Source organism: Carcharodon carcharias, chromosome 3, assembly GCF_017639515.1.
Source record: "Carcharodon carcharias isolate sCarCar2 chromosome 3, sCarCar2.pri, whole genome shotgun sequence".
Taxonomy (NCBI): Eukaryota; Metazoa; Chordata; class Chondrichthyes; order Lamniformes; family Lamnidae; genus Carcharodon; species Carcharodon carcharias.
Window position 1 is genome coordinate 635,169 of NC_054469.1, and position 24,160 is coordinate 659,328.

A 24,160-nucleotide genomic window follows, 5' to 3' on the forward strand; every position below is an offset into this window, starting at 1 on the left:
CTTATGATGGAAGGAAGGTCATTGATGAAGCAGCTGAAGATGGTTGGGTCGAGGACACTACCCTGAGGAACTCCTGCAGTGATGTCCTGGAGCTGAGATGACTGACATCCAACATCCATCTTCCTTTGTGCTAGGTATGACTCCAACCAGCGGAGAGTTTTCCCCCGATTCCCATTGACTCCAGTTTTGCTAGGGCTCCTTGATGCCACACTCGGTCAAATGCAGCCTTGATGTCAAGGGCAGTCACTCTCACCACACCTCTGGAGTTCAGCTCTTTTGTCCATGTTTGAACCAAGGCTGTAATGAGGTCAGGAGCTGAATGACACTGGTGGAACCCAAACTGGACATCAGTGAGCAGGTTATTGCTAAGCAAGTTCTTCTTGATAGCACTGTTGATGACCCCTTCCATTACTTTACTGATGATGGAGAGTAGACTGATGGGGCAGTAATTGGCCAGGTTGGATTTGTCCTGCTTTTTGTGTACAGGACATACCTGGGCAATTTTCCACATAGCTGGGTAGATGCCAGTGTTGTAGCTGTAATTCTTTCGAGTACAAACAAGTTTCCATCTGTTCCTATTCAGATGAAATTACTTTGTTTCATAGTTTGCCATGGTGAGATTTGAACTCTTGATCTTGGGGTTACAAGCCCAATACCATAACCACTTGGCTATTTAGGCTGTACTGGAACAGCTTGGCTAGGGGCACAGCAAGTTCTGGAGCACAAGTCTTCAGTACTATTGCCGGAATATTGTCAGGGCCCATAGCCTTTGCAGTATCCAGTGCCTTCAGCCGTTTCTTGATATCATGTGGTTCTTTGAGGTCATAACTAGCAGAATAGATAAGGGAGAACCAGTGGATGTGGTGTATTTGGATTTTCAGAAACTTTTGATAAAGTCCCACATAAGAGGTTAGTGTGTAAAATTAAAGCACATGGAATTGGGTGTAATATACTAGCATGGATTGAGAATTGGTTAGCAGACAGGAAACAGAGAGTGGGAATAAATAAGTCTTTTTCGGAATGGCAGGTGGTGACTAGTGGGGTACCGCAGGGATCAGTGCTTGGGCCCCAGCTATTCACAATATATATCAATGATTTAGATGAGGAAACCAAATGTAATATTTCCAAGTTTGCTGAAGACATGAAACTTGGTGGGAAAGTGAGCAATGAGGAAGGAAGGTGTTCAGAGGCTTCAAGGCGATTTAGACAGATTGAGTGAGTGGGGCAAATACATGGCAGATGCAGTATAATGTGGATAAGTGTGAAGTTGTCCACTTTGGTAGGAAAAACAGAATGGCAGAGTATTATTTAAATGGTGCTAGATTGGGAAATGTTGATGTACAAAGGTACCTGGGTGTCCTTGTACACCAGTCACTGAAAGCAAGCATGCAGGTGCAGCAAGCAGATAAGAAGGGAAATGGTATGTTGGCCTTCATTGCGAGAGGACTTGAGTACAGGAGCAAGGATGTCTTACTGCAGCTGTACAGGATCTTGGTGAGACCACACCTGGAGTATTGTGTACAGTTTTGGCCTCCTTACCTAAGAAAGGATATATTTTCCATAGAGGGAGTGCAGTGAAGGTTCACCAGACTGATTCCTGGGATGGCAGGATTGTTGTATGAGGAGAGATTGGGCCGACTAGGCCTATATTCACTGGAGTTTAGAAGAATGAGAGGGGATCTCATTGAAACATACAAAATTCTGACAGGGATGGACAGACCGGATGCAGGGATGATATTTCCTCTGGCTGGTGGGTCTAGAACCAGGGGTCACAGTCTCAGATACGGGGTGGGCCATTTAGGGCTGAGCTGAGGAGAAACTTCTTCACTCAGAGGGTGGTGAACCTGTGGAATTCTCTACCACAGAGGCTGTGGGGGCCAAGTCACTGAATATATTTAAGAAGGAAATCGATAGATTTCTAGACTCTAAAGGCATCAAGGAGTTTGGGGAGACAGCGGGAGTGCGGTGTTGAGATAGAGGATCAGCCATGATCATAATGAATGGCGGAGCAGGCTCGAAGGGCCGAATGGCCTACTGCTCCTAGTTTCTATGTGTCTCTGGACACTGACCCTCCTATTCCATAGTCTTAATTTTGTTAGCTAGCCTTTTATGTGGTACCTTATCAAACACATTCTTCAAATCCATACTGACAACATTGACCACATTCCCTTCATCAAGCTTCTCTGCTCCTTCATTAAAAAATTCAATTCTATTAGTCAGGCGTGATGTACCTTTTACAAATCCATGCTGGATCCTCTTAATGAACTCAAACCTCTCCAACAGCCCAGTGATTATTTCCCCGATTATTGTTTCTGAAACCTTTCTCACCGTTCATGTTAAACTGACCGGCCTGTAGTTACCAGCACTGCCCTTACACCCATTCTTGAACAAGCCTGCCGCATTTGCACTCTCCAATCCCCTGGCACCTCCCCTGTATCCAGGTGTAGTGGGGCCTCCGGCAGCAGATGGTGATGAGGGGTCAGCACTGAACAAGGGAACTGGTTGGCCCCTGTCGGTCCCTCCCTGCAGGGAGCAGTGTCTTTGACAAACTAAGGGTGAAGGCAGGTGCCATGCTGCAAGGGAGAAAGAGCACGGGTAAGTCCAGGACTTGTGAGTTGCAGTGAGGTGAGATCCAAGCGCATGAGTAGGGCAGCTTGAAGCTTCTGACAGTGACTAGAGCCAGGAAGGAGGATTGGAGATGTCGTTAGGCTGACTGCAGCACCCTGAGTCTGAGAAGCCACATGGAGAGAGAGGAGAGCAGGACAGCAACATGGAGCTGGAGCAGCAGTTCCAGTGAGTTACTGTGTGAGAAGCCAAGGCCACGAATAGGGCAGAGATCAGGAGCATCGGCTGTGATTACTCACAGTAAATGGTTTGTTCCTTGAAGTTTATACAGCTTTGAGGTCAATGGAATAAATATACCCTGTTTTATTACCTTTGTGCAGTCAGTCTGCTTGAATCTCACATTACACAGGGAAAATTGGAGGATTAAGACAAGCCTCTCCACTATCTCCACTCCCACTCCCCACAAGCCATCCGAGCTGGGTGAATTATCTGCTCCAAGCATAGCCATCTTACCTCTTAATTCTGACCCCATCAATTATCTCCACCATCTCCATTTCTACTGATATTTTGTCAGCATTCTGTTCCTCAGTAAACACTGATAGAAAGAACTCATCGACTATTCTATCCTGCCTGCCCTTGAATTTCATCCCATTGAAATTAGTCCTCTTCAAATTTAGAAGTTCTATCTGAGATTGCTCTTTGCTCTTCTCCGTGACTGATCTAAACCTTGTGGCACAATCATCTCTTTGAGACAAATATTCCCCACAGCCACATGGTCCAGTTGATCCACCTCATTTCCCAGCACCAGATCCAACAAACCTCCTTGCTAGTTGGGCTGAGAATATACTGACCAAGGAAGTTCTCCTGAACACATTTCAGAAATTCCTCCCCCTCCTTATCCCTTTAACATTTTCCCGATTGATATTTGGGTAGTTAAAAGTCCCCCATTTTCACCACTGTCACCATTCTTGCACATCTCCCTCATTTCCCTGCAGGTTTGTTTTTCCATCTCTCTCTGTCTCTCCAACATGAATCACTTCACACTTCTCTGTATTAAATTTCATCTGCCGCATGTTGGCCAATTTTATCAGCCTGTCTACATTCTCCTGAAGTTTATTTCTATCCTCTTGGTGATTTAATATGTTTCTGAATTTGATGTCACTTTACCAACACTGATGTTGTGCCCTGCAGAGCCATATCTAGGTCGTTAATATATATCAAGAAAAGCAGTGGTATTCATCCTGCCCCTGGGTGACATCACTGTATACATCCCTCCTGCATGAAAAACAACCATGCACCACTACTCTCTATATCCACAATCCCAGAGTCAGAAAACAGGAGCCTGGGGTGAGACTCCAAGACTTAGAAATGAGAGTCAAAGCCCTGGGACACCTCCCTCTCCTTGGGTATAAGGGTTCTAGCCCTGGGACCCATGGAAGGAGGCTCCGAATCCAGGGAATGGGATCCAAGCCACAGAACCCTGAGAATGAGGATCCAAGTCCCAGAAATGAGGGACTGAGCCCCAGGAATGAGGGTCTCACTCTTGGGACCCCTGAGAATGACAGCCCAAGCTCTGGGAATGAGGGAGGTAGAGTGAAGCAGCCATGGAGGAGATGTTGCAGATGTATACAGGTGTTGCTCAGCCAAGGCAGTCTGTATGTACATAAGCCATTCACATTGGTTGTTGATGAAGGTATGAGCAGCCAACAGCTTGAGTGAGTGAACCTCAAAGAGAACTTGATGGAAGAGAAGATCATGGGCACTCGGTCGTTGCAAAGGATCTCGAGCCAAACATTTCTGGATAAATTCCTGGAACCAGGGAAACACACAACAGTCACTTGGGGAATTGAAATCAGGCCATTTATAAATATCACCAGGCCAGAAGCAGTCTCAGTGTCTCTGACTGTATAAAATTTATGCCTTCTCCTCTAATAGTATAGGATATATACCATCTCCTTTAGTAGTATAGGATATATACCATCTCCTCTAATAGTATATATATATATACCATCCTCTCTAATAGTATAGGATATGTTAAATTTTTAAATCTTTTATGCTCCCCCCACCCCCACTAGAGCTATACCTTGAGTGCCCTACCATCCATTCTTAATTAACACATTCGTTTAGATAATTTCACCAACTTTAACACCTCTGTGTTCTTTTGTTCTTTTGTCTGTGACATCTTTTGATGATCTGCTTCTATCACTGCTTGTTTGTCCCTACAACCACACCAACCCCCTCCACTTCTCTCCCCCCACCCAACCACGCCCCCCCCCACACCTTAAACCAGCTTATATTTCACCCCTTTCCTTGGATTCACCTAGTTCTGTCGAAGGGTCATGAGGACTCGAAACGCCAACTCTTTTCTTCTTCGCCGATGCTGCCAGACCTGCTGAGTTTTTCCAGGTAATTCTGCTTTTGTTTAGGACATATACCATCCCTTCTAGTAGTATAGGATATATACTACCTCCTCTAGTAGAATAGGATATATACCATCCCTTCTAATAATATAGAATATATACCATCTCCTCTAATAGTATAGGAAAAATGCCATCCCTTCTAATAGTACAGGATATATACCATCTCCTCTAATAATATAGGATATATACCATCCCCTCTATTATGATAGGATATATACCAACTGAGTGGCTTGCTAGACCATTTCAGGGGGCAGCTAGGAGTCAACCATGTTGCTGTGGGTCTGGAGTCACATGTAGGCCAGACCAGGTAAGGACGGCAGATTTCCTTCCCTAAAGGACATTGGTGAAGCAGATGGGTTTTTACAACAATTGATGATAGTTTCATGGTCACCATTACAGGGACTCGCTTTCAATTCCCTGATTTAATATTTAGTTGAATTTAAATTTCACCTGCCGTGGTGGGATTCAAACCATTAGCCTCGCTCTCTGGATCACTACCCCAGTGACACTGGGCTGTATTTTCATCATTGTGACAGGTAGTGGGGAGGTTAGGAAAGTGTCCGGCTCGCCGCACCGACCTGGGGAGAAAGTGCCAGGAATGGTGGGATTTTCATTCCAGGAAAATTTCAGAGGCAGGCATAGGGTCCACCCGGTGCCTTGGCAGATGTTTAGAAGGCCTGCCTCAGTGCTGTGAGGCTTTGTCCCAGTTATAATGAAAAAAATAAGGTCCTCTAGCCCTCATCCTTCACACCCCATTGCCCGCACACCCTCCCCATGCCCCATCCATTCCACCTCATACTTCTGCCAAGTCTCATTATGTATTCTTGGCTAAGAGCCCAGAAATCCATTAGACTGTTGAAACAGCTGAGCCCCAGGTAAAACATTGCTTGATTGACAACTCTGGCTTTCTGAATTCTTCTGTCAATTTCACAATGATTATTTACACAAGATAAAGAGGTTTCACATGCTTGCAGTTTCAGCTATTGATTCTATAAAGGGTCTGGATAATTGATGCTTTTATTGGCCTGTAGTAAAAAGAAGCTTTTTTTAGTAAAGTGTAAAGTTATCAATGAATGACTTTTTTTAAAGCTGTTTTTACACGTCCTATTGTCACTATCGGGTTAATTGGATCTAATGAATGTATGGGTATGGAAGTGCTATATCTTGGCATGAGAGGCCATAGAGGGTGGCATTCCTTGGGATAAGGGGAATGAGGAACACCTTTTGAACTTAGCTTTTCTCTCATGCAGACTGTGGTTCATGACTCCTCTGAGGGGCCGTGAACCACGACTCTTTGAGAAGCCGGCCAGACTCCAGGTCATGCATATCTCTGCAATGGGGCCAGCCAGGCTGGGAGTGCCGGGCGTGGGCTTTTAACCAGGACCAGCACTCGCCCTTTAAAGACTCTACTGAGAATCAGAAACCCTGGAGCTGGGGTCGGGAATCCTGGGATTGGGTGCTGGCCTCCATTTTATCCCCTCCACACTCAACTCCATATAAGCACACCCCATTAAGTCACTGCCTCCTCCAGGCATCTCACCAAGGCTCCTTCAACAGCTCCCTCCAAACCCACAACCACTACCATCCAGAAAGTCAAGGGCAGCAGATGCATGGGAAGTTCCCCTCCAAGTCACTCACCATCCTGAATTGGAAATATATCGCCGTTCCTTCACTGTCACTGGATCAAAATCCTGGAACTCCCTCCCTAACAGCGCTGTGGGTGTACCTACACCACATGGACTGCAGCGGCTCAAGAAGGCAGCTCACCACCACCTTCTCAAGGGCAACTAGGGATGGGCAATAAATGCTGGGCCCAGCCAGTGATGCCCACATCCCATGAATGAATAAAAAATGTGGAAGCTATCACTGTGCCTTCCGGTGATGCAGCCGAGGGGCAGCAAGTAGATGAGAAACAGGAGGGGCCAAGGATTGATCCTTGGGGGACACCAGCAGGAGCGGTGAGGGAGCAGCAAGAGAAGAGATTCTCCGGCTATGATTAGAAGGATAAGAATGGAACCAGGTGAGAGCAGGTCCACCCAGCTGGGTGACAGTGGAGAGGTGTTGGAGGAGGATGGTGTGGTCAAATCCTGTTAAAGGTTGCAGACAGGTCGAGGAGGATGAGGGGGGTAAGTTTACCCCTGTCACAGTCACACAGGATGTCACTTGTGACTTTGATAAGCACTATTCTGTTACTGAGGCAGGGACAGAACCCTGACTGCAGGGATTCAAACATGGAATCCTGGGAGGTGACAACACAAGTCAAATGGTATGTTGGCCTTTGTTACAAGAGGACTTGAGTACAGGAGCAGGGATGTCTTACTGCAGCTGTACAGGGCCTTGGAGAGACCACACCTGGAGTATTGTGGGCAGTTTTGGTCTCCTTATCTAAGGAAAGATATACTTGCCATGGAGGGAGTGCAACAAAGGTTCACAAAATTAATTCCTGGGATGGAGGGATTGTCCTATGAGGAATGATTAAATAGGCTGGGCCATTATTCTGTGGAGTTTAGGGCTGGATTTTTGCAGTCCTGTTGTGGTGGGGACGGTGCAGTAAAATACAGCGAGTCATCCCAAACTCTATTATCGATGGAACCATAAAATCCCACTGGCTTAAAATTGCGTCCTTGGAGAATGAGAGGTGATCTCATTCGAACATACAAAATTCTTACAGGGCTCAACAGGGGAGATGCAGGAAGGATGTTTCCCCTGGCGAGGGAGGGGGAATGGGGGGGTCTAGAACCAGGGGACACAGTCACTGAACAAGGGCAAGTTATTTAGGACAGAGGTGAGGAGGAATTTCTTCACGGAGAGGGCTGTGAATCTTTGGGATTCTCTACCCCAGAGGCTGTGGAAGCTCAGTCATCGAGTATGTTCAAAATGGGAATCGATAGATTGCTATATATTAAAAAAATCGAGGGATCCGGGGACTGGGCAGGAATATGCTGTTGTAGTAGAAGATGAGCCATGACCTCCATAAAAAGCAGAAGGAGCTCAAAGGGCTGATTGGCCTCCTCCTGCTTCCTTACGTTCTTAACAAATTCAAGGACTTCTCACCAAAGAAAATAAAAATATATCCCTCCCATTTTATACTACAGGATATAAACCCTCCCCGCTCAAAGATTAGGATAAATATACTTTCTCCCCTCAGGGTTTAGGAGGTAGATATGTATCTACCCGTCTCAGGTCAGGATATCTCCCCTCTCCTCTCACTGCCAATGGTCCCACCACGTGTGTTCGCTCAGTGGTCAGAGCCAGCGCTCACCTTCATCAAAGGGTTCTCCAGAGATTGTGTAGCGTTAACAATGGAATTGGGTGACACGTTGTTCTCTGCATTCCTCTGCACCTCTAACACCGCCATCTGGTGGCAGAACACAAAACACATGGCAAACCATGAAATGCACATTAGATAAGAACAAAAAAACTGCGGATGCTGGAAATCCAAAACAAAAACAGAATTACCTGGAAAAACTCAGCAGGTCTGGCAGCATCGGCGGAGAAGAAAAGAGTTGACGTTTCGAGTCCTCATGACCCTTCGACAGAACTTGCGTTCGAGTCCAAGAAAGAGTTGAAATATAAGCTGGTTTAAGGTGTGTGTGTGGGGGGCGGAGAGATAGAGAGAGAGAGAGAGAGGTGGGGGGGGGTGTGTGGTTGTAGGGACAAACAAGCAGTGATAGAAGCAGATCATCAAAAGATGTCGTCGACAATAGTACAATAGAACACATAGGTGTTAAAATTAAAGTTGGTGATATTATCTAAACGAATGTGCTAATTAAGAATGGATGGTAGGGCACTCAAGGTATAGCTCTAGTGGGTTTTTTTTTTTATTTTATATATAATGGAAATAGGTGGGAAAAGGAAAATCTTTATAATTTATTGGAAAAAAAAGGGAAGGGGGAAACAGAAAGGGGGTGGGGATGGGGGAGGGAGCTCACGACCTAAAGTTGTTGAATTCAATATTCAGTCCGGAAGGCTGTAAAGTGCCTAGTCGGAAGATGAGGTGTTGTTCCTCCAGTTTGCGTTGGGCTTCACTGGAACAATGCAGCAAGCCAAGGACAGACATGTGGGCAAGAGAGCAGGGTGGAGTGTTGAAATGGCAAGCGACAGGGAGGTTTGGGTCATTCTTGCGGACAGACCGCAGGTGTTCTGCAAAGCGGTCGCCCAGTTTATGTTTGGTCTCTCCAATGTAGAGGAGACCACATTGGGAGCAACGAATGCAGTAGACTAAGTTGGGGGAAATGCAAGTGAAATGCTGCTTCACTTGAAAGGAGTGTTTGGGCCCTTAGACGGTGAGGAGGGAGGAAGTGAAGGGGCAGGTATTGCATCTTTTGCGTGGGCATGGGGTTGTGCCATAGGAGGGTGTTGAGGTTTGCCTGGTTACCTCAAAGACATCACAGAATCACAAAATCACAGAACTTTAACAGCACAAAAGGAGGCCATTCGGCCCATCATATCTGTACTGGCTCTCCAAATGAGCATTATGACATAGTGCCATTGCCCTGCCTTTTCCCCGTACCCCTGCACATTGTTTCTATTCATATAGTCATCTAATGCCCTCTTGAATGCCTCGATTGAAGCTGCCTCCACCAACTTCCAGGCAGTGAATTCCAGACCCAAACCACTCGTTGTGTGAAAAAGTTTTTTCTCACATCACATTTGCTTCTTTTGCAAATCATTTTGAATCTGTGCCCTCTCGTTCTTGACCCTTTTACAAGTGGGAACAGCTTCTCCCTATCTACTCTGTCCAGCCCCCTCATGATTTTCAACATCTCTATCAAATCTCCTCTCAGCCGCCTTCTCTCCAAGGAGAACAGTCCCAACCTCTCCAATCTATCCTCATAGCTGAAGTTTCTCATCCCTGGAACCATTCTTGTAAATCTCTTCTGCACTCTCTCCCATGTGTTCACATCCTTCCTATAATGTGGAGCCCAGAACTGTACACAATACTCCAGCTGAGGTCTAATAAGTGTCTTATATAAATTCAGCATAACCTCCTTGCTCTTGTACTCTCTGCCCCTATTAATAAAGCCCAGGATACTATCTGCTTTATTAACTGCTCTCTCCACCTTTCCTGCCACCCTCAATAATCTAAGCACATATACACCCAGGTCTTTCTGCTTCTGAACCCCCTTCAAAATTTCACCCCTTATTTTATATTGTCTGTCCATGTTCTTCCAACCAAAATGCATCATCTCACACTTCTCCACATTGAACTTCATCTGCCACCTATCTGCCCACTCCACCAACTTGTCTATGTCCTCTTGAAGTTCCACACCGTCCTCCTCACAGTTCACAACACCCCCAAGCTTCATATCATCCCCAAACTTTGAAATTGTCCCCTGCACACCTGGATCTAGATCATTAATATATATCAGGAAAAGCAAGGGTCCCAATACTGACCCCTGGGGAACTCCACTACAAACCTCCCTCCAGCCAGAAAAATATCCATTGACCATTACTCTCTGCTTCCTATTTTTCAGCCAATTTTGTATCCACGTTGCTACTGTACCTTTTATTCCATGAGCAATAACTTTTCTCACAAGTCTATTGTGTGGCACTGTATCAAATGCCTTTTGAAAGTCCATGTACACCACATCAACAGCATTACCCTCATCCACCTTTTCTGTTATCTCTTCAAAAAACTCCGGCAAGTTAGTTAAACACAATTTCCCCTTTAGAAACCCATGCTGGCTCTTCCTTATCAAACCATATTTTTCCATGTGATGACTAATTCTATCCGAATAATTGTTTCTAGAATCTTCCCCACCACTGAAGTTAAACTGACTGGTCTGTAATTACTGGGCTTATCCTTACAACCTTTTTTGAACAAAGGCATAATGTTTGCAATTCTCCAGTCCTCTGGCACCACCCCTGAGTCTAGGGAAGACTGAAAGATTATGGCCAGTGCCCCTGCAATTTCTACTCTCACTTCCTTCAATATCCTTGGATGCATCTCATCTGGTCCTGGTGCCTTGTCAACTCTAAGTACCGACAGTCTAATCAACACTTCCTCCTTATCAATTTTGAACCCTTCTAGTGACAGAGTTTCCTTGTCTGTCACTATGTCCTGGGTAGCATCTACCTCCTTGGTAAAGACGGATGCAAAGTATTCATTTAATATCTCAGCCATGGCCCCTTCGTCCATGTGTAAATTTCCTTTTGGGTCTCTAATCGAACCTACTCCTCCATTTACCACCCTTTTACTATCTATGTCTATAGAAGACTCTGGGATTCCCCTTTCTGTTGGCTGCCAGTCTTTTCTCATAATCCCTCTTTGCTTCTCTAATATGCTTTTTCACCTCCTCTCTGAACCTTCTGTATTCCTCTTGGTTCTCAATTGTATTTTCTACCTGTCACCTGTCATAAACACACTTTTTCTTCTTTATCTTAATTTCTATCTTCCTTTTCATCCAGGAAGTTCTGGAGTTGTTTGCCCTACCTTTCCCTTTCGATAGTATGTACCTTGACTGTGCCCATACCAATTCTTTTTGATGGTAGCCCATTGATCAGCCAAAGATTTTCTGCCAATCTTTCGTTCCAGTCTATCTGGCCCAGCTCCGTTCTTGCCCCATCGAAGTTGGCTCTCCCCCATTTAATTATTCTTATCCTGGATTGCCTATCGTCCTTTTCTATCATCATCCTAAAATGTAAAACTGTCCCCTACATGCTGCCCCATTTGGCACGTCATAACATTCAAGGCTATGGACCAAGTGCCGCTAAATGGGATTAGGTAGATAGGTCAGCTGTTTCTCACTGTTGGTGCACTCGAAGGGCCGAAGGGCCTCTTCTGCACTGTGATTCTGTGATTCTGATTCTGTGATTCTGTGACACTTGATCAACTTGGTCCACCTCATTTTCAAGAACCAGGTCCAACAGTGCATCTATTCTTGTTGGATTGGACACTTACTGCTGTAGAAAATTCTCCTGAACACAACCTAGGAACATTTGCCCCTCTCCACCCTTTACACTACCACTGTCCCAGTCTACATTCGGGTAATTAAAGTCCCCCATTATAACTACTCTATAATGCCTGCATCTCTCTGTAATTTCCCTGCAGATTTGTTCCTCTACATCCTTCTCAGTATTTGGTGCTCTATAGACTACACCGATCAATGTAGTTGAACCTTTTTGTTCCTTAGCTCTAGCCAAATTGATTCTGTCCTTGAACCCTCAGGGTCATCTTCTTACATAGAAACTAAGAGCAGGATTAGGCCATTCGGCCCTTCGAGCCTGCTCTGCCATTCATTATGATCATGGCTGATCATCCAACTCAATAGCCTGCTCCCGCTTTCTCCCCATATCCTTTGATCCCTTTCTCCCAAACAGCTATATCTAACTCCTTCTTGAAAACATACAATGTTTTGGCTTCAACTACTTTCTGTGGTAACGAATTCCACAGCCTCACCACTCTCTGGGTGAAGAAATTTCTCCTCAACTCAGTCCTAAATCCTAAATGGTCTACCCCATATCCTCAGACTGTGACCCCTGGTTCTGGACTCCCCCACCATCAGGAACATCCTTCCTGCATCTACCCTGTCTTGTCCTGTTAGAATTGAATAAGTTTTTGTGAGATCCCCCTCATTGTTCTGAACTCCAGCGAATATAATCCAGTCAAGACTCTGTATAGTTGCAGCAAGACATCCCTGTTCCTGTACTCGAATCCTCTGGCTATGAAGGCCAACATACCATTTGCCTTCTTTACCGCCTGCTACACCTGCATGCTTACCTTCAGTGACTGGTGTACAAGGACACCCAGGTCTCGTTGCACATTCCCCTCTCTCAATTTATAGCCATTCAGATAATAATCTGCCTTCCTGTCTTTGCTACCGAAGTGGATAACCTCACATTTATCCACATTATACAGCATCTGCCATGCATTTGCCCACTCACTCAGCTTGTCCAAATCACACTGAAGCATCTCTGCATCCTCCTCACAGCTCACCCTCCCACCCAGCTTTGTGTCATCTGCAAATTTGGAGATATTACATTTAATTCCCTCATCTAAATCATTAATATATATTGTGAATAACTGGGGTCCTATCACCAATCCCTGCAGTACCCCACTAGTCACTGCCTGCCATTCGGAAAAAGACCCGTTTATTCCTACTCTTTGTTTCCTGTCTGCCAACCGGTTTTCTATCCATTGCAATAAACTACCCCCATCCCATGTGCTTAAATTTTACACGCTAATCCCTTATGTGGGACTTTGTTGAAAGCCTTCTGAAAGTCCAAATAAACCACATCCACTGGCTCCCCCTCATCAATTCAACTGAGTTACATCTTCGAAAAATTCCAGTAGATTTGTCAAGCATGATTTCTCTTTCATAAATCCATGCTGACTCTGTCCGATTCTGCTACTGTTTTCCATGTGCTCAGCTATTAAATCTTTTATAAAGGACTCTAAAATTCTCCCCACTACCAACGTCAGGCTGACTGGTCTATAATTCCCTGTTTTCTCTCTGCCTCCCTTTTTAAATAGTGGGGTTACATTAGCTACCCTCCAATCTGTAGGCAAAAGCAAAAAACTGCAGATGCTGGAAACCCAAAACAAAAACCAAAATACCTGTAAGAACTCAGCAGGTCTGACAGCATCTGCAGAGAGGAACACAGTTAACGTTTCGAGTCCGTATGACCCTTCAACAGAACTAAGGAAAAATAGAAAAGGGGTGAAATATAAGCTGGTTTAAGGGGGAGGGGTGGGACAAGTATAGCTGGACAGAGGGCCAGTGGCAATAACCAAAAGATGTCACAGACAAAAGGACAAAGAGGTGTTGAAGATGATGATATTATCTAAAGGAATGTGCTAATTAAGGGTAGAAAGCAGGACGAGCAAGGTACAGATAGCCCTAGTGGGGGTGGGATGGGGTGAAGGAATCGAGAAAGGCTAAAAGGTAGAGAAAAAACAATGGATGGAAATACATTTAAAAATAATGGAAATAGGTGGGAAAAGAAAAACCTATATAAATTATCCACTTCCTTTTTGTTTTTTCCAATAATTTATATAGATTTTTCTTTTCCTACCTATTTCCATTATTTTTAAATGTATTTCCATCCATTGTTTATCTCTACCTTTTAGCCTTTTTCGATTCCTTCACCCCACCCCACCCCCACTAGGGCTATCTGTACCTTGCTTGTACTGCTTTCTACCCTTAATTAGCACATTCCTTAGATAATATCACCACCTTCAACACCTCTTTGTCCTTTTGTCTGCGACATCTTTTGGTTATCTCCACCTATCACTGGCCCTCTATCCAGTTCTACCTGTCCCACCCCCTCCCCCTTAAACCAGCTTATATTTCACCCCTTTTCTATTTTTACTTAGTTCTGTTGAAGAGTCATACGGACTCGAAACGTTAACTGTGTTCCTCTCTGCAGATGCTGTCAGACCTGCTGAGATTTTCCAGGTATTTTTGTTTTTGTCTCCAATCTGTAGGAACTGTTCCAGAGTCCATAGGATCTTGGAAGAAGACCACCAATTTCTTCACTATTTCTTGGGCCACTTTCCTCAATTATTCTGGGATGTAGATTATCAGGCCCCAGGGATTTATCGGCCTTCAATCCCATCAACTTCCCCAATACCATTTCATAAGACATAAGACATAATATATAGGAGCAGAAATTAGGCCAATTGGCCGATCGAGTCTGCTCCGCCATTCAATCATGGCTGAGAAGTTTCTCAACCCCATTCTCCCGCCTTCTCCCCGTTACCTTTGATCCCCTTACCAATCAAGAACCTATCAATCTCGGTCTTAAATACACTCAATGACCTGGCCTCCACAGCCTTCTGTGGCAATGAATTCCATAGATTCACCACTCTCTGGCCTACTAATACTGATTTCTTTCAGTTCCTCCCTCTCACTAACCCCTGTGTTCCCCAACATTTCTGCTATGTTATTAGTGTCCTCCTTTGTGAAGACAGAACCAAAGTATGTATTTAGTTGTTCAGCCATTTCTTTGTTCCCATTATAAATTCCCCTGTTTCTGACTGTAAGGGACCTACATTTGTCTTCACCAATCTTTTTCTCTTCACATACCTATAGAAACTTTTACAGTCAGTTTTTATGTTCCCTGCAAGCTTACTCTCGTACTCTATTTTCCCCTTCTTAATCAATCCCTTGGTCCTCCTTTGCTGAATTCTAAACTGCTCCCAGTCCTCAGGCCTGTTGTTTTTTCTACCAATTTATATGCCTCTTCCTTAGATCTAACACTATCTCTAATTTCCCTTGTAAGCCATGGTTTGGCCACCTTTCCTGTTTTACTTTTGTGCCAGACAGGAATAAACAATTACAGAATTACCTGGAAAAATCTTAGGAATAAACAATTGTTGCAGTTCACCCATGCGGTCTTTGAATGCTTGCCATTGCCTATCCACCGTTATCCCTTTAAGTAATGTTTCCCAATCCATCATAGCCAACTCACGTCTCAAACCATCTTAATTTCCTTTATTAAGATTCAGTACCTAGTCTCAGAATCAACTACGTCACTCTCCATCTTGATGAAGAATTCTATCATATTATGGTCACTCATCCCCAAGGGACCTCGCACAACTAGATTGCCAATTATTCCTTTCTCATTACCCAATACCCGGTATAGGATGGCCTGTTCTCTAGTTGGTTCCTCAATGTATTGGTCCAGAAAAACATCCCGTATACACTCCAGGAATTCCTCCTCTACGGTATTGTTACTAATTTGATTTGCCCAATCTATATGCAGATTAAAGTCACCCTTAATTACAGATGTTCCTTTATTACATGCGTCTCTAATTTCCTGTTTAATGCCATTCCCAACATCACCACTACAGTTTGGGGGTCTATATACAACCCCCACTAACATTTTTGCCCCTTAGTGTTTCTCAGCTCTACCCATACAGATTCCACATCGTCGGAGCTAATATCTTTCCTCACTGTTGCATTAATTTCCTCTTTAACCAGCAATGCAACTCCACCACCTTTTCCTTTTTGTCTGTCCTTCCTAAATACTGAATATCCCTGGATGTTCAGTTCCCATCCCTGGTCACCCTACAGCCATGTCTCCGTAATCCTGACTATATCATACCTCTTTACATCTATTTGCACAGTTAATTCATCCACTTTATTGCGAATGCTCCTCACGTTAAGGCACAAAGCCTTAAGGCTTGTCTCTATAACATTACTTGTCCCATTCCCACTATTTTTCACTGAGGCCCTGTTTGATTCTTGCCCTTGATTTCTCTGACTATCACTTTTCTTATTCCGTTTTCTGTCTTTTGTTCTTGTCTTTGCTTCCCCTTCCTCTGACTCCTTGCATAGGTTCCCATCCCCCTGCCATTTTAGTTTAAACCCTCCCCAACCACTCTAGCAAATGTTCCCCCAGGACATCAGTCCCGGTCCTGCCCAGGTGTAACCCGTCCAGTTTGTACTGGTCCAACCTTCGCCAGAACCAGTCCCAATGCCCCAGGAATCTGAAACCCTCCCCCTTCACACCATCTCTTCAGCCACGTATTCATCCGATATATTCTGCTATTTCTACTCTGACTGGCATGTGGCACTGGTAGTAATCCTGAGATCACTACCTTTGAGGTCCTATTTTTCAACTTAATTCCTAACCCCCTATATTCTGCTTTCCAGACCTCATCCCTTTTTTTACCTGTGTCGTTTGTACCAATGTGTACCACGACTGCTGGCTGTTCACCCTCCCCCTTCAGAATGTCCTGTAGCCGCTCTGAGACATCCTTGACCCTAGCGCCAGGGAGGCATCATACCATTCTGGAGTCTCATTTGCGGCCACAGAAACGTCTGTCTATTCCCCTTACAATTGAATCCCCGATAACTATTGCATTCCCACACTTTTTACTCCTCCCCTGTGCAGCAGAGCCAACCGTGGTGCAATGAATTTGGCTGTTGCTGCTTTCCCCTGAGAGGCCATTCCTCCCAACAGTACCCAAAGCGGTATATCTGTTTTGCAGGGGAATAGCCACAGGAGATTCCGGCACTGCCTGCCTAGTCCTGTTGCTCTGCCTGGTGGTCACCCATTCCCTTCCTGCCTGTGGATTCTTAGCCTACGGTGTGACCACCTCTCTATATATGCTATCCACGATACTCTCCGCCTTGCGGATGCTCCACAGTGTCCCCAGCTGCTCCAGCTCCGAAACCCAGGCTTCCAGGAGCTGCATCTGGTGACACTTCCCACAATCATGCTGGCCCCAAGCACTGGAAATGTGCCCGGCTTCCCACATAGAGCAGGAGGAGCACACCACGGCTTTAAGCTCTCCTGCCATGACTTACCCCTTTAAATTAAATTAAACTTTTTGGAAGATACTTTATGTCAAATAATATCAATCACTCTAGGGCCCTTCTTCCTTGCTCCTCCTTGTTTTGGAATATAGCCCTTACAAACGATGAACCACAAAATAAGGCCTTAAAAACTACAAGCAAAAAAAATAGTAAATACTTACCTGACCATACTCACAGTACTCAGAGGATCACCTTGTTCCCTCCTAACTGATCTCCCTCAGTCACCAAACTCCAACTTATGCACTGTACTGCAGCCCAAAGCAGCACTCCAGGGCAGACACAGTCAGCACTATAAGATGGCCTGTCTCTATACTCTCTGAATCTAGCCTCTGAAACCCTGTCTAAGCCAGTTATCTAATTAACTGGTTGTAGTGCAAGTAAAGCCTGTATAAACCCTGTTTTAAAGCTGGCCTAAAACTCACCTTCTTCCAACCCAAACAGGAACTTACAGTTAATTACTAAAGTAAAGAAAGACTAGATTTTGGATAGAAATTAACCCTTAAACTCCCTCAGTCACCAAACTCCAACTTAAGCACTCTACTGCAGCCCAAAGCAGCACTCCAGTGCTCCAGCACTGCGATGCTCTCCTTAACCAATATCGCCACCCCTCCTCCTTTCCTTTCTTTTCTCTTCTGAACACCTTGTACCTGGGAATATTTAACACCCAGTTCTGTCCTTCCTTGAGCCAGGTCTCTGCTATTGCCACAACATCATATTTCCACATGGCAATCTGCGCCTGTGACTCCCCAATTTTATTTACTATACTCTGCATTCACATACATGCATAGTAACCCTGACTTAGATGTTGTTACTTTCTCCCTTACCCTGACTTTACCTGTTAACTTTATTCTCTCCGCATCAACATCACAGCAAAACCACATACAAGTATGCACAGAGTGTGACTCACACAGTCACACACTGAGTGACGCACCCACTGACGCACCGAGACTGACACAGGGTCTCCATAACCAGGAAAAATATCACTGGGCTGTTGGAGAGGTTTGAGTTCATTAAGAGGATCCAGCATGGATTTGTAAAAGGTACATCACGCCTGACTAATAGAGTTGAATTTTTTGATGAAGGAACAGAGAAGCTTGATGAAGGGAATGTGGTCAATATTGTCTATTTGGATTTTAAGAAAGTACCACATAAAAGGTGGGTTAACAAAATTGAGGTGGATCAGGAGAATGTGAGGGTCCCTGAGAGGGTGTGGAGGGGATTTACCAGAACGGTTCCAGGGATGAGGGATTTTAGTTACAAGGGTATGTTGGAGAAGCTGGGAGCGAAGGAGATTAAGGGGAGATTTGATAGGGGTGTACAAGATGATGACAGGTTTCTGCTTCAGCATTCCTCCCAGTTTCTTACCTCCAAGGCACAGATTCCGAATGCAAAAATATCCAGTGCTGTTGTGTCCTTAACCTGAACTGTAAATACAACACAAGCAATGAGTAGAGACATGGCATTGAAACAACCAGAGATGTCAATTGGTGGCTGCTTAAGGACAGGTTTTAAACACAAGCAGTTCTGAAAGAATATTTCCTGGGGTTATTCATGGAAGCAAGCTCTGTTCCAAGTAACATCGATTGAATCGTGTCCTTAGATAGATTGAAACAATTAAACAAGCTTAACTGTTACTGGAAAAGACATTGTGTCAAGCTTTACATCTTGCACTCATCAGGACAATCACATGAATACCAATGTCAGGGAAAGCAACAACATTATACTGTGTGAGAAGAGAGTGCTGATTGGTTGGCAAGTAGACCCTGGATGCATTGCCATGGAGATTGCACCAGTTAATGGTGACTGACAGTTCACTGCCAAGCATTGTTTGGAATTTAAACCCGGTAGTTTGACTCTTATTGGTCAAGACATTGCCCTGAGGAATGAGTCAGTGAATGGCTGTCAGTTATTTCATTTAGCTGAAACAGGCGCAATGTTCTTTCTGTTTGTAAAGAATGGAGCCCTATGTATTAATATATCTAGCTGACACACTGCAAGCCCGGCTGATAATCTTAAATTGGCTGTCAGCGTAATTGTTAGCACACTGAGGATTATTTAGCAAAGGTCCAATTGCAGAATCACATCTAATGTTGGACACTGTGTTTTAAAAGTTTTGTAAGCACGGGCTGGTTGGTACAGTTTATACTCATTGATTCGAAACATGAGGGATGGAACTTCAGTTGGAATCCACGCGGGGTAAGTCAGAGATGGAGACAGTCACTGAGGAGGGAAATATGGCTGTGACAGTGAGTTTTAGTAAACACCTTGGGCAGAATTTTATGACCATGGGATTTTACATTCCTGCTGTCGTCAGAGGGGATTAGAATGTCTCACCGCGTTTTACAGCCCTGTCCCAGCTAAAACAGGACTGTACAATTCTGCCCCATGTCAAACACCAGGAGGGAAATGGGAAGCAATGAAGGGGAACAGGGCAAAAGAGACAAGCGGAAACCCTGTGGGAGAGAAGAGCAATACTTCTTCAAGGTAGGCATTCCTGGAAGAGAAGTGGCAGTGAATTAAACACTAAGATAATAGCAAAATACTGCAGATGCTGGAAATCTGAAACAAAAATAGAAAATGCTGGAAACACTCAGCAGGTCTGGCAGCATCTGTGGAGAGAGAAACAGAGTTAACATTTCGAGTCTGTACGACTCTTCTTCAGAGCTACAGAGAAGTGGAAATGTGATGAAATTGAAACTGTTTAAGGGGGGGGGTGAAGAAGGTGAAGCTGGATGGCGCTAAATAGAGATTGACAAAGATGTCATGGACAAAAAGACAATGGGAGTGTAAATGGTAGTGTTAAGGGCTAAAAAGTGTGCTGATGGAAAATAAACTGGGGACAAGTATAGATTTGACAGTTGACCCTCTATCCAGCTTCACCCGCTCCACCACCCACTTAAACAATATAAATTTCATCTCATTTCTACTTTTCTGTAGCTCTGAAGAGTCATACAGACTCCAAGCGTTAACTCTGTTTCTCTCTCCACAGATGCTGCCAGACCTGCTGAGCTTTTCCAGCATTTCCTGTTTTTGTTTCAGATTTCCAGCATCTGCAGTATTTTGCTTTTGTTTTATGATAATAACCCAGTCAGCTTGGATTCATAATCGGACATCCTGTCCAATCAATGGAGAGAATCAGTCAACCAATCCAATCGCACATTAAACTCCAACTCCAGGTACGAGTCACAGAAAGAGAGAGGCCACTAAACCTAACACAGTCTGGTCAGTCTGAACCCAATGTCCAAGTGATTTTTATTCCTATTTGTAATGTGGCCAGCAATTGTTGCCCACCCCTAATTGCCCTTGAACTGAATGGCTTGTTAGGCCCTTTCAGAGGGCAGTTAAGAGTCAACCACATTGCTGTGGGTGTGGAGTCACATGTAGGCCAGACCAGGTAAGGACGGCAGATTTCCTTCCCTAAAGGACATTGGCGAATGGGACAGGTTGTTATGACTATCGCTGATAGTTTCATGGTCACCCTTACAGAGACTGGATTTCAAATCCAGATTGAATTTAAGTTCTGAGACAGTGGGGTTTGAACCCATGTCCCCAGAGCATTAGGCTGGGCCTCGGGGTTACTGCTCCAGTGACAGTATCACTATCACACCATCTCCCATCTGGTCAGACTGAATCCTGTGTCCAGTTCTGCTTATGAGGGGGCATCGAGCGGGCAGTGATTGGGCAGTGATTGGGCAGTGAATGGGCAGTGAGTGGGCAGTGAGTGGTCAGTGAGGGGGCAGTGAGGACGCAGTGAGTGGTCAGTGAGGGGGCAGTGAGTGGGAAGTGAGGGGGCAGTGAGGGGGCAGTGAGTGGGCAGTGAGTGGGCAGTAAGGGGGCAGTGAAAGGGCAGTGAGGGGGCAGTGAGGGGGCAGTTAGTGTGTCAGTGAGTGGGCAGTGAGAAGGGCAGTGAGTGGGCAGTTAGTGTGTCAGTGAGTGGGCAGTGAGTGGGCAGTGAGTGGGCAGTGAGTGGGCAGTGAGGGGGCAGTGAGTGGGCAGTGAGTGGACAGTGAGGGGGGCAGTGTGGGGGCAGTGAGGAGGCAGTGAGTGGGCAGTGAGTGGGCAGTGAGTGGGCAGTGAGTGGGCAGTGAGTGGTCCGTGAGTGGGCAGTGAGTGGTCCGTGAGTGGGCAGTGAGGGGTCAGTGAGTGGGCAGTGAGGGGGCAGTGAGTGGGCAGTGAGGGGGCAGTGAGTGGGCAGTGAATGGTCATTGAGGGGTCAGTAAGTGGTCAGAGAGGGGGCAGTGAGTGGGAAGTGAGGGGGCAGTGAGGGGGCAGTGACGGGGCAGTGAGGAGGCAGTGATTGGGCAGTGAGGGGGCATTGAGTGGGCAGTGAGGGGGCAGTGAAGGGGCAGTGAGTGGGCAGTGAGTGGGCAGTGAGGAGGCAGTGAGGGGGCAGTGAGGGGGCAGTGAGGACGGAGTGAGTGGTCAGTGAGGGAACAGTGAGTGGGCAGTGAGGGGTCAGTGAGGATGCAGTGAGTGGTCAGTGAGGGGGCAGTGAAGGGGGCAGTGAGGGGCCAGTGAGTGGTCAGTGAGTGGGCAGTGAGGTGGCAGTGAGTGGGCAGTGAGTGGGCAGTGAGTGGACAGTGAGGGGGCAGTGAGGGGGCAGTGAGGGGGCAGTGAGGGGGCAATGAGAGGGCAGTGAGGGGGCAGTGAGTGGGCAGTGAGTGGACAGTGAGGGGGCAGTGAGGGGGCAGTGAGGGGGCAGCAAGGGGGCAGTGAGTGGGCAGTGAAGGGGGCAGTGTGGGGGCAGTGAGTGGGCAGTGAGGGGGCAGTGAGTGGGCAGTGAGTGGACAGTGAGGGGGCAGTGAGGGGGCAGTGAGGGGGCAGCAAGGGGGCAGTGAGTGGGCAGTGAAGGGGGCAGTGAGTGGACAGTGAGGGGGCAGGGGGGGGCAGTGAGGGGGCAGCAAGGGGGCAGTGAGTGGGCAGTGAAGGGGGCAGTAAGGGGGCAGTGAGGGGGCAGTGAGTGGGCAGTGAGTGGACAGTGAGGGGGCAGTGAGGGGGCAGTGAGGGGGCAGCAAGGGGGCAGTGAGTGGGCAGTGAAGGGGGCAGTGAGGGGGCAGTGAGTGGGCAGTGAGGGAGCAGTGAGTGGGCAGTGAGTGGACAGTAAGGGGGCAGTGAGGGGGCAGTGAGGGGGCAGCGAGGGGTCAGTGAAGGGGGCAGTGAGTGGACAGTGAGGGGGCAGTGAGGGGGCAGTGAGGGGGCAGCAAGGGGCCAGTGAGTGGGCAGTGAAGGGGGCAGTGAGGGGGCAGTGAGGAGGCAGTGAGGGGGCAGTGAGGAGGCAGTGAGTCGGCAGTGAGGGGGCAGTGAGTGGGCAGTGAGGACTCAGTGAGGGGGCAGTGAGCGGGCAGTGAGTGGGCAGTGAGGGGTCAGTGAGCGGGCAGTGAGAGGGCAGTGAGGGGGCAGTGATTGGGCAGTGAGTGGACAGTGAGTGGGCAGTGAGTGGGCAGTGAGGGGTCAGTGAGCGGGCAGTGAGGGGGCAGTGAGGGGTCAGTGAGCGGGCAGTGAGGGGGCAGTGAGTGGGCGGTGAGGAGGCAGTGAGTGGGCAGTGAGTGGACAGTGAGGAGGCAGTGAGTGGGCAGTGAATGGGCAGCGAGGGGGCAGTGAGTGGGCAGTGAGGGGTCAGTGAGCGGGCAGTGAGGGGGCAGTGAGTGGGCGGTGAGGAGGCAGTGAGTGGGCAGTGAGTGGACAGTGAGTGGGCAGTGAGGGGCAGTGAGTGGGCAGCGAGGGGGCAGTGAGTGCGCAGTGAGGGGGCAGCAAGGGGGCAGAGAGGGGGCAGTGAGTGGGCAGTGAGTGGGCAGTGAGTGGGCAGTGAGGGGGCAGTGAGGACGCAGTGAGTGGTCAGTGAATGGGCAGTGAGTGGTCAGTGAGGGGGCAGTGAGTGGTAAGTGAGGGGGCAGTGAGTGGTCAGTGAGGGGGCAGTGAGGACGCAGTGAGTGGTCAGAGAGGGGGCAGTGAGTGGTCAGTGAGTGGGAAGTGAGGGGGCAGTGAGGACGGAGTGAGTGGTCAGTGAGGGGGCAAAAAGTGGGCAGTGAGGGGGCAGTGAGGATGCAGTGAGTGGTCAGTGAGGACTCAGTGAGGGGGCAGTGAGCGGGCAGTGAGTGGGCAGTGAGTGGTCAGTGAGTGGACAGTGAGGGGGCAGTGAGTGGGCAGTGAGTGGACAGTGAGGGGGCAGTGAGGGGTCAGTGAGGGGGCAGTGAGGGGGCAGCAAGGGGGCAGTGAGTGGGCAATGAGGGGGCAGTGAGAGGGCAGTGAGTGGTCAGTGAGTAGGCAGTGAGGGGGCAGTGAATGGGCAGAGTGGGCAGTGAGGGGGCAGTGAGTGGGCAGTGAGTGGGCAGTGAGCAGGCAGTGAGGGGGCAGTGAGGGGGCAGTGAGTGGGCAGTGAGTGGGCAGTGAGTGGGCAGTGAGCGGGCAGTGAGGGGGCAGTGAGTGGGCAGTGAGTGGGCAGTGAGTGGGCAGTGAGGGGGCAGTGAGGGGGCAGTGAGTGGGCAGTGAATGGTCATTGAGGGGTCAGTAAGTGGTCAGAAAGGGGGCAGCGAGTGGGCAGTGAGGGGGCAGTGAAGAGGGCAGTGAGAGGGCAGTGAGTGGGCAGTGAGGGGGCAGAGTGGGCAGTGAGTGCGCAGTGAGGGAGCAGTGAGGGGGCAGTGAGTGTGCAGTGAGGAGGCAGTGAGTGGACAGTGAGGGGGCAGTGAGGGAGCAGTGAGTGGGCAGTGAGGAGGCAGTGATTGGACAGTGAGGACGCAGTGAGTGGTCAGTGAGGGGGCAGTGAGTGGGCAGTGAAGGGGCAGTGAGGACGCAGTGAGTGGTCAGTGAGGGGGCAGTGAAGGGGGCAGTGAGGGGGCAGTGAGTGGGCAGTGAGTGGGCAGTGAGTGGGCAGCGAGGGGGCAGTGAGTGGGCAGTGAGGGGGCAGCA

The 24,160-nt window shown here is 47.4% G+C and overlaps 1 protein-coding gene across 1 annotated transcript in view; it reads right to left on the reverse strand.

The window, feature by feature from the left end:
- LOC121275733 (nuclear receptor-binding protein 2-like) overlaps positions 1 to 24,160 on the reverse strand; it is a 153,335-nt gene that overhangs the window by 44,243 nt on the left and 84,932 nt on the right. Inside the window, exons 2-4 of the mRNA XM_041183322.1 lie at positions 18,620 to 18,678; positions 8,248 to 8,343; positions 4,242 to 4,374 (exon numbers count right to left, since the gene is read on the reverse strand). Of these exons, the coding sequence (XP_041039256.1) occupies positions 4,242 to 4,374; positions 8,248 to 8,343; positions 18,620 to 18,678 (288 nt within the window). The remainder of the gene's footprint in view (positions 1 to 4,241; positions 4,375 to 8,247; positions 8,344 to 18,619; positions 18,679 to 24,160) is intronic.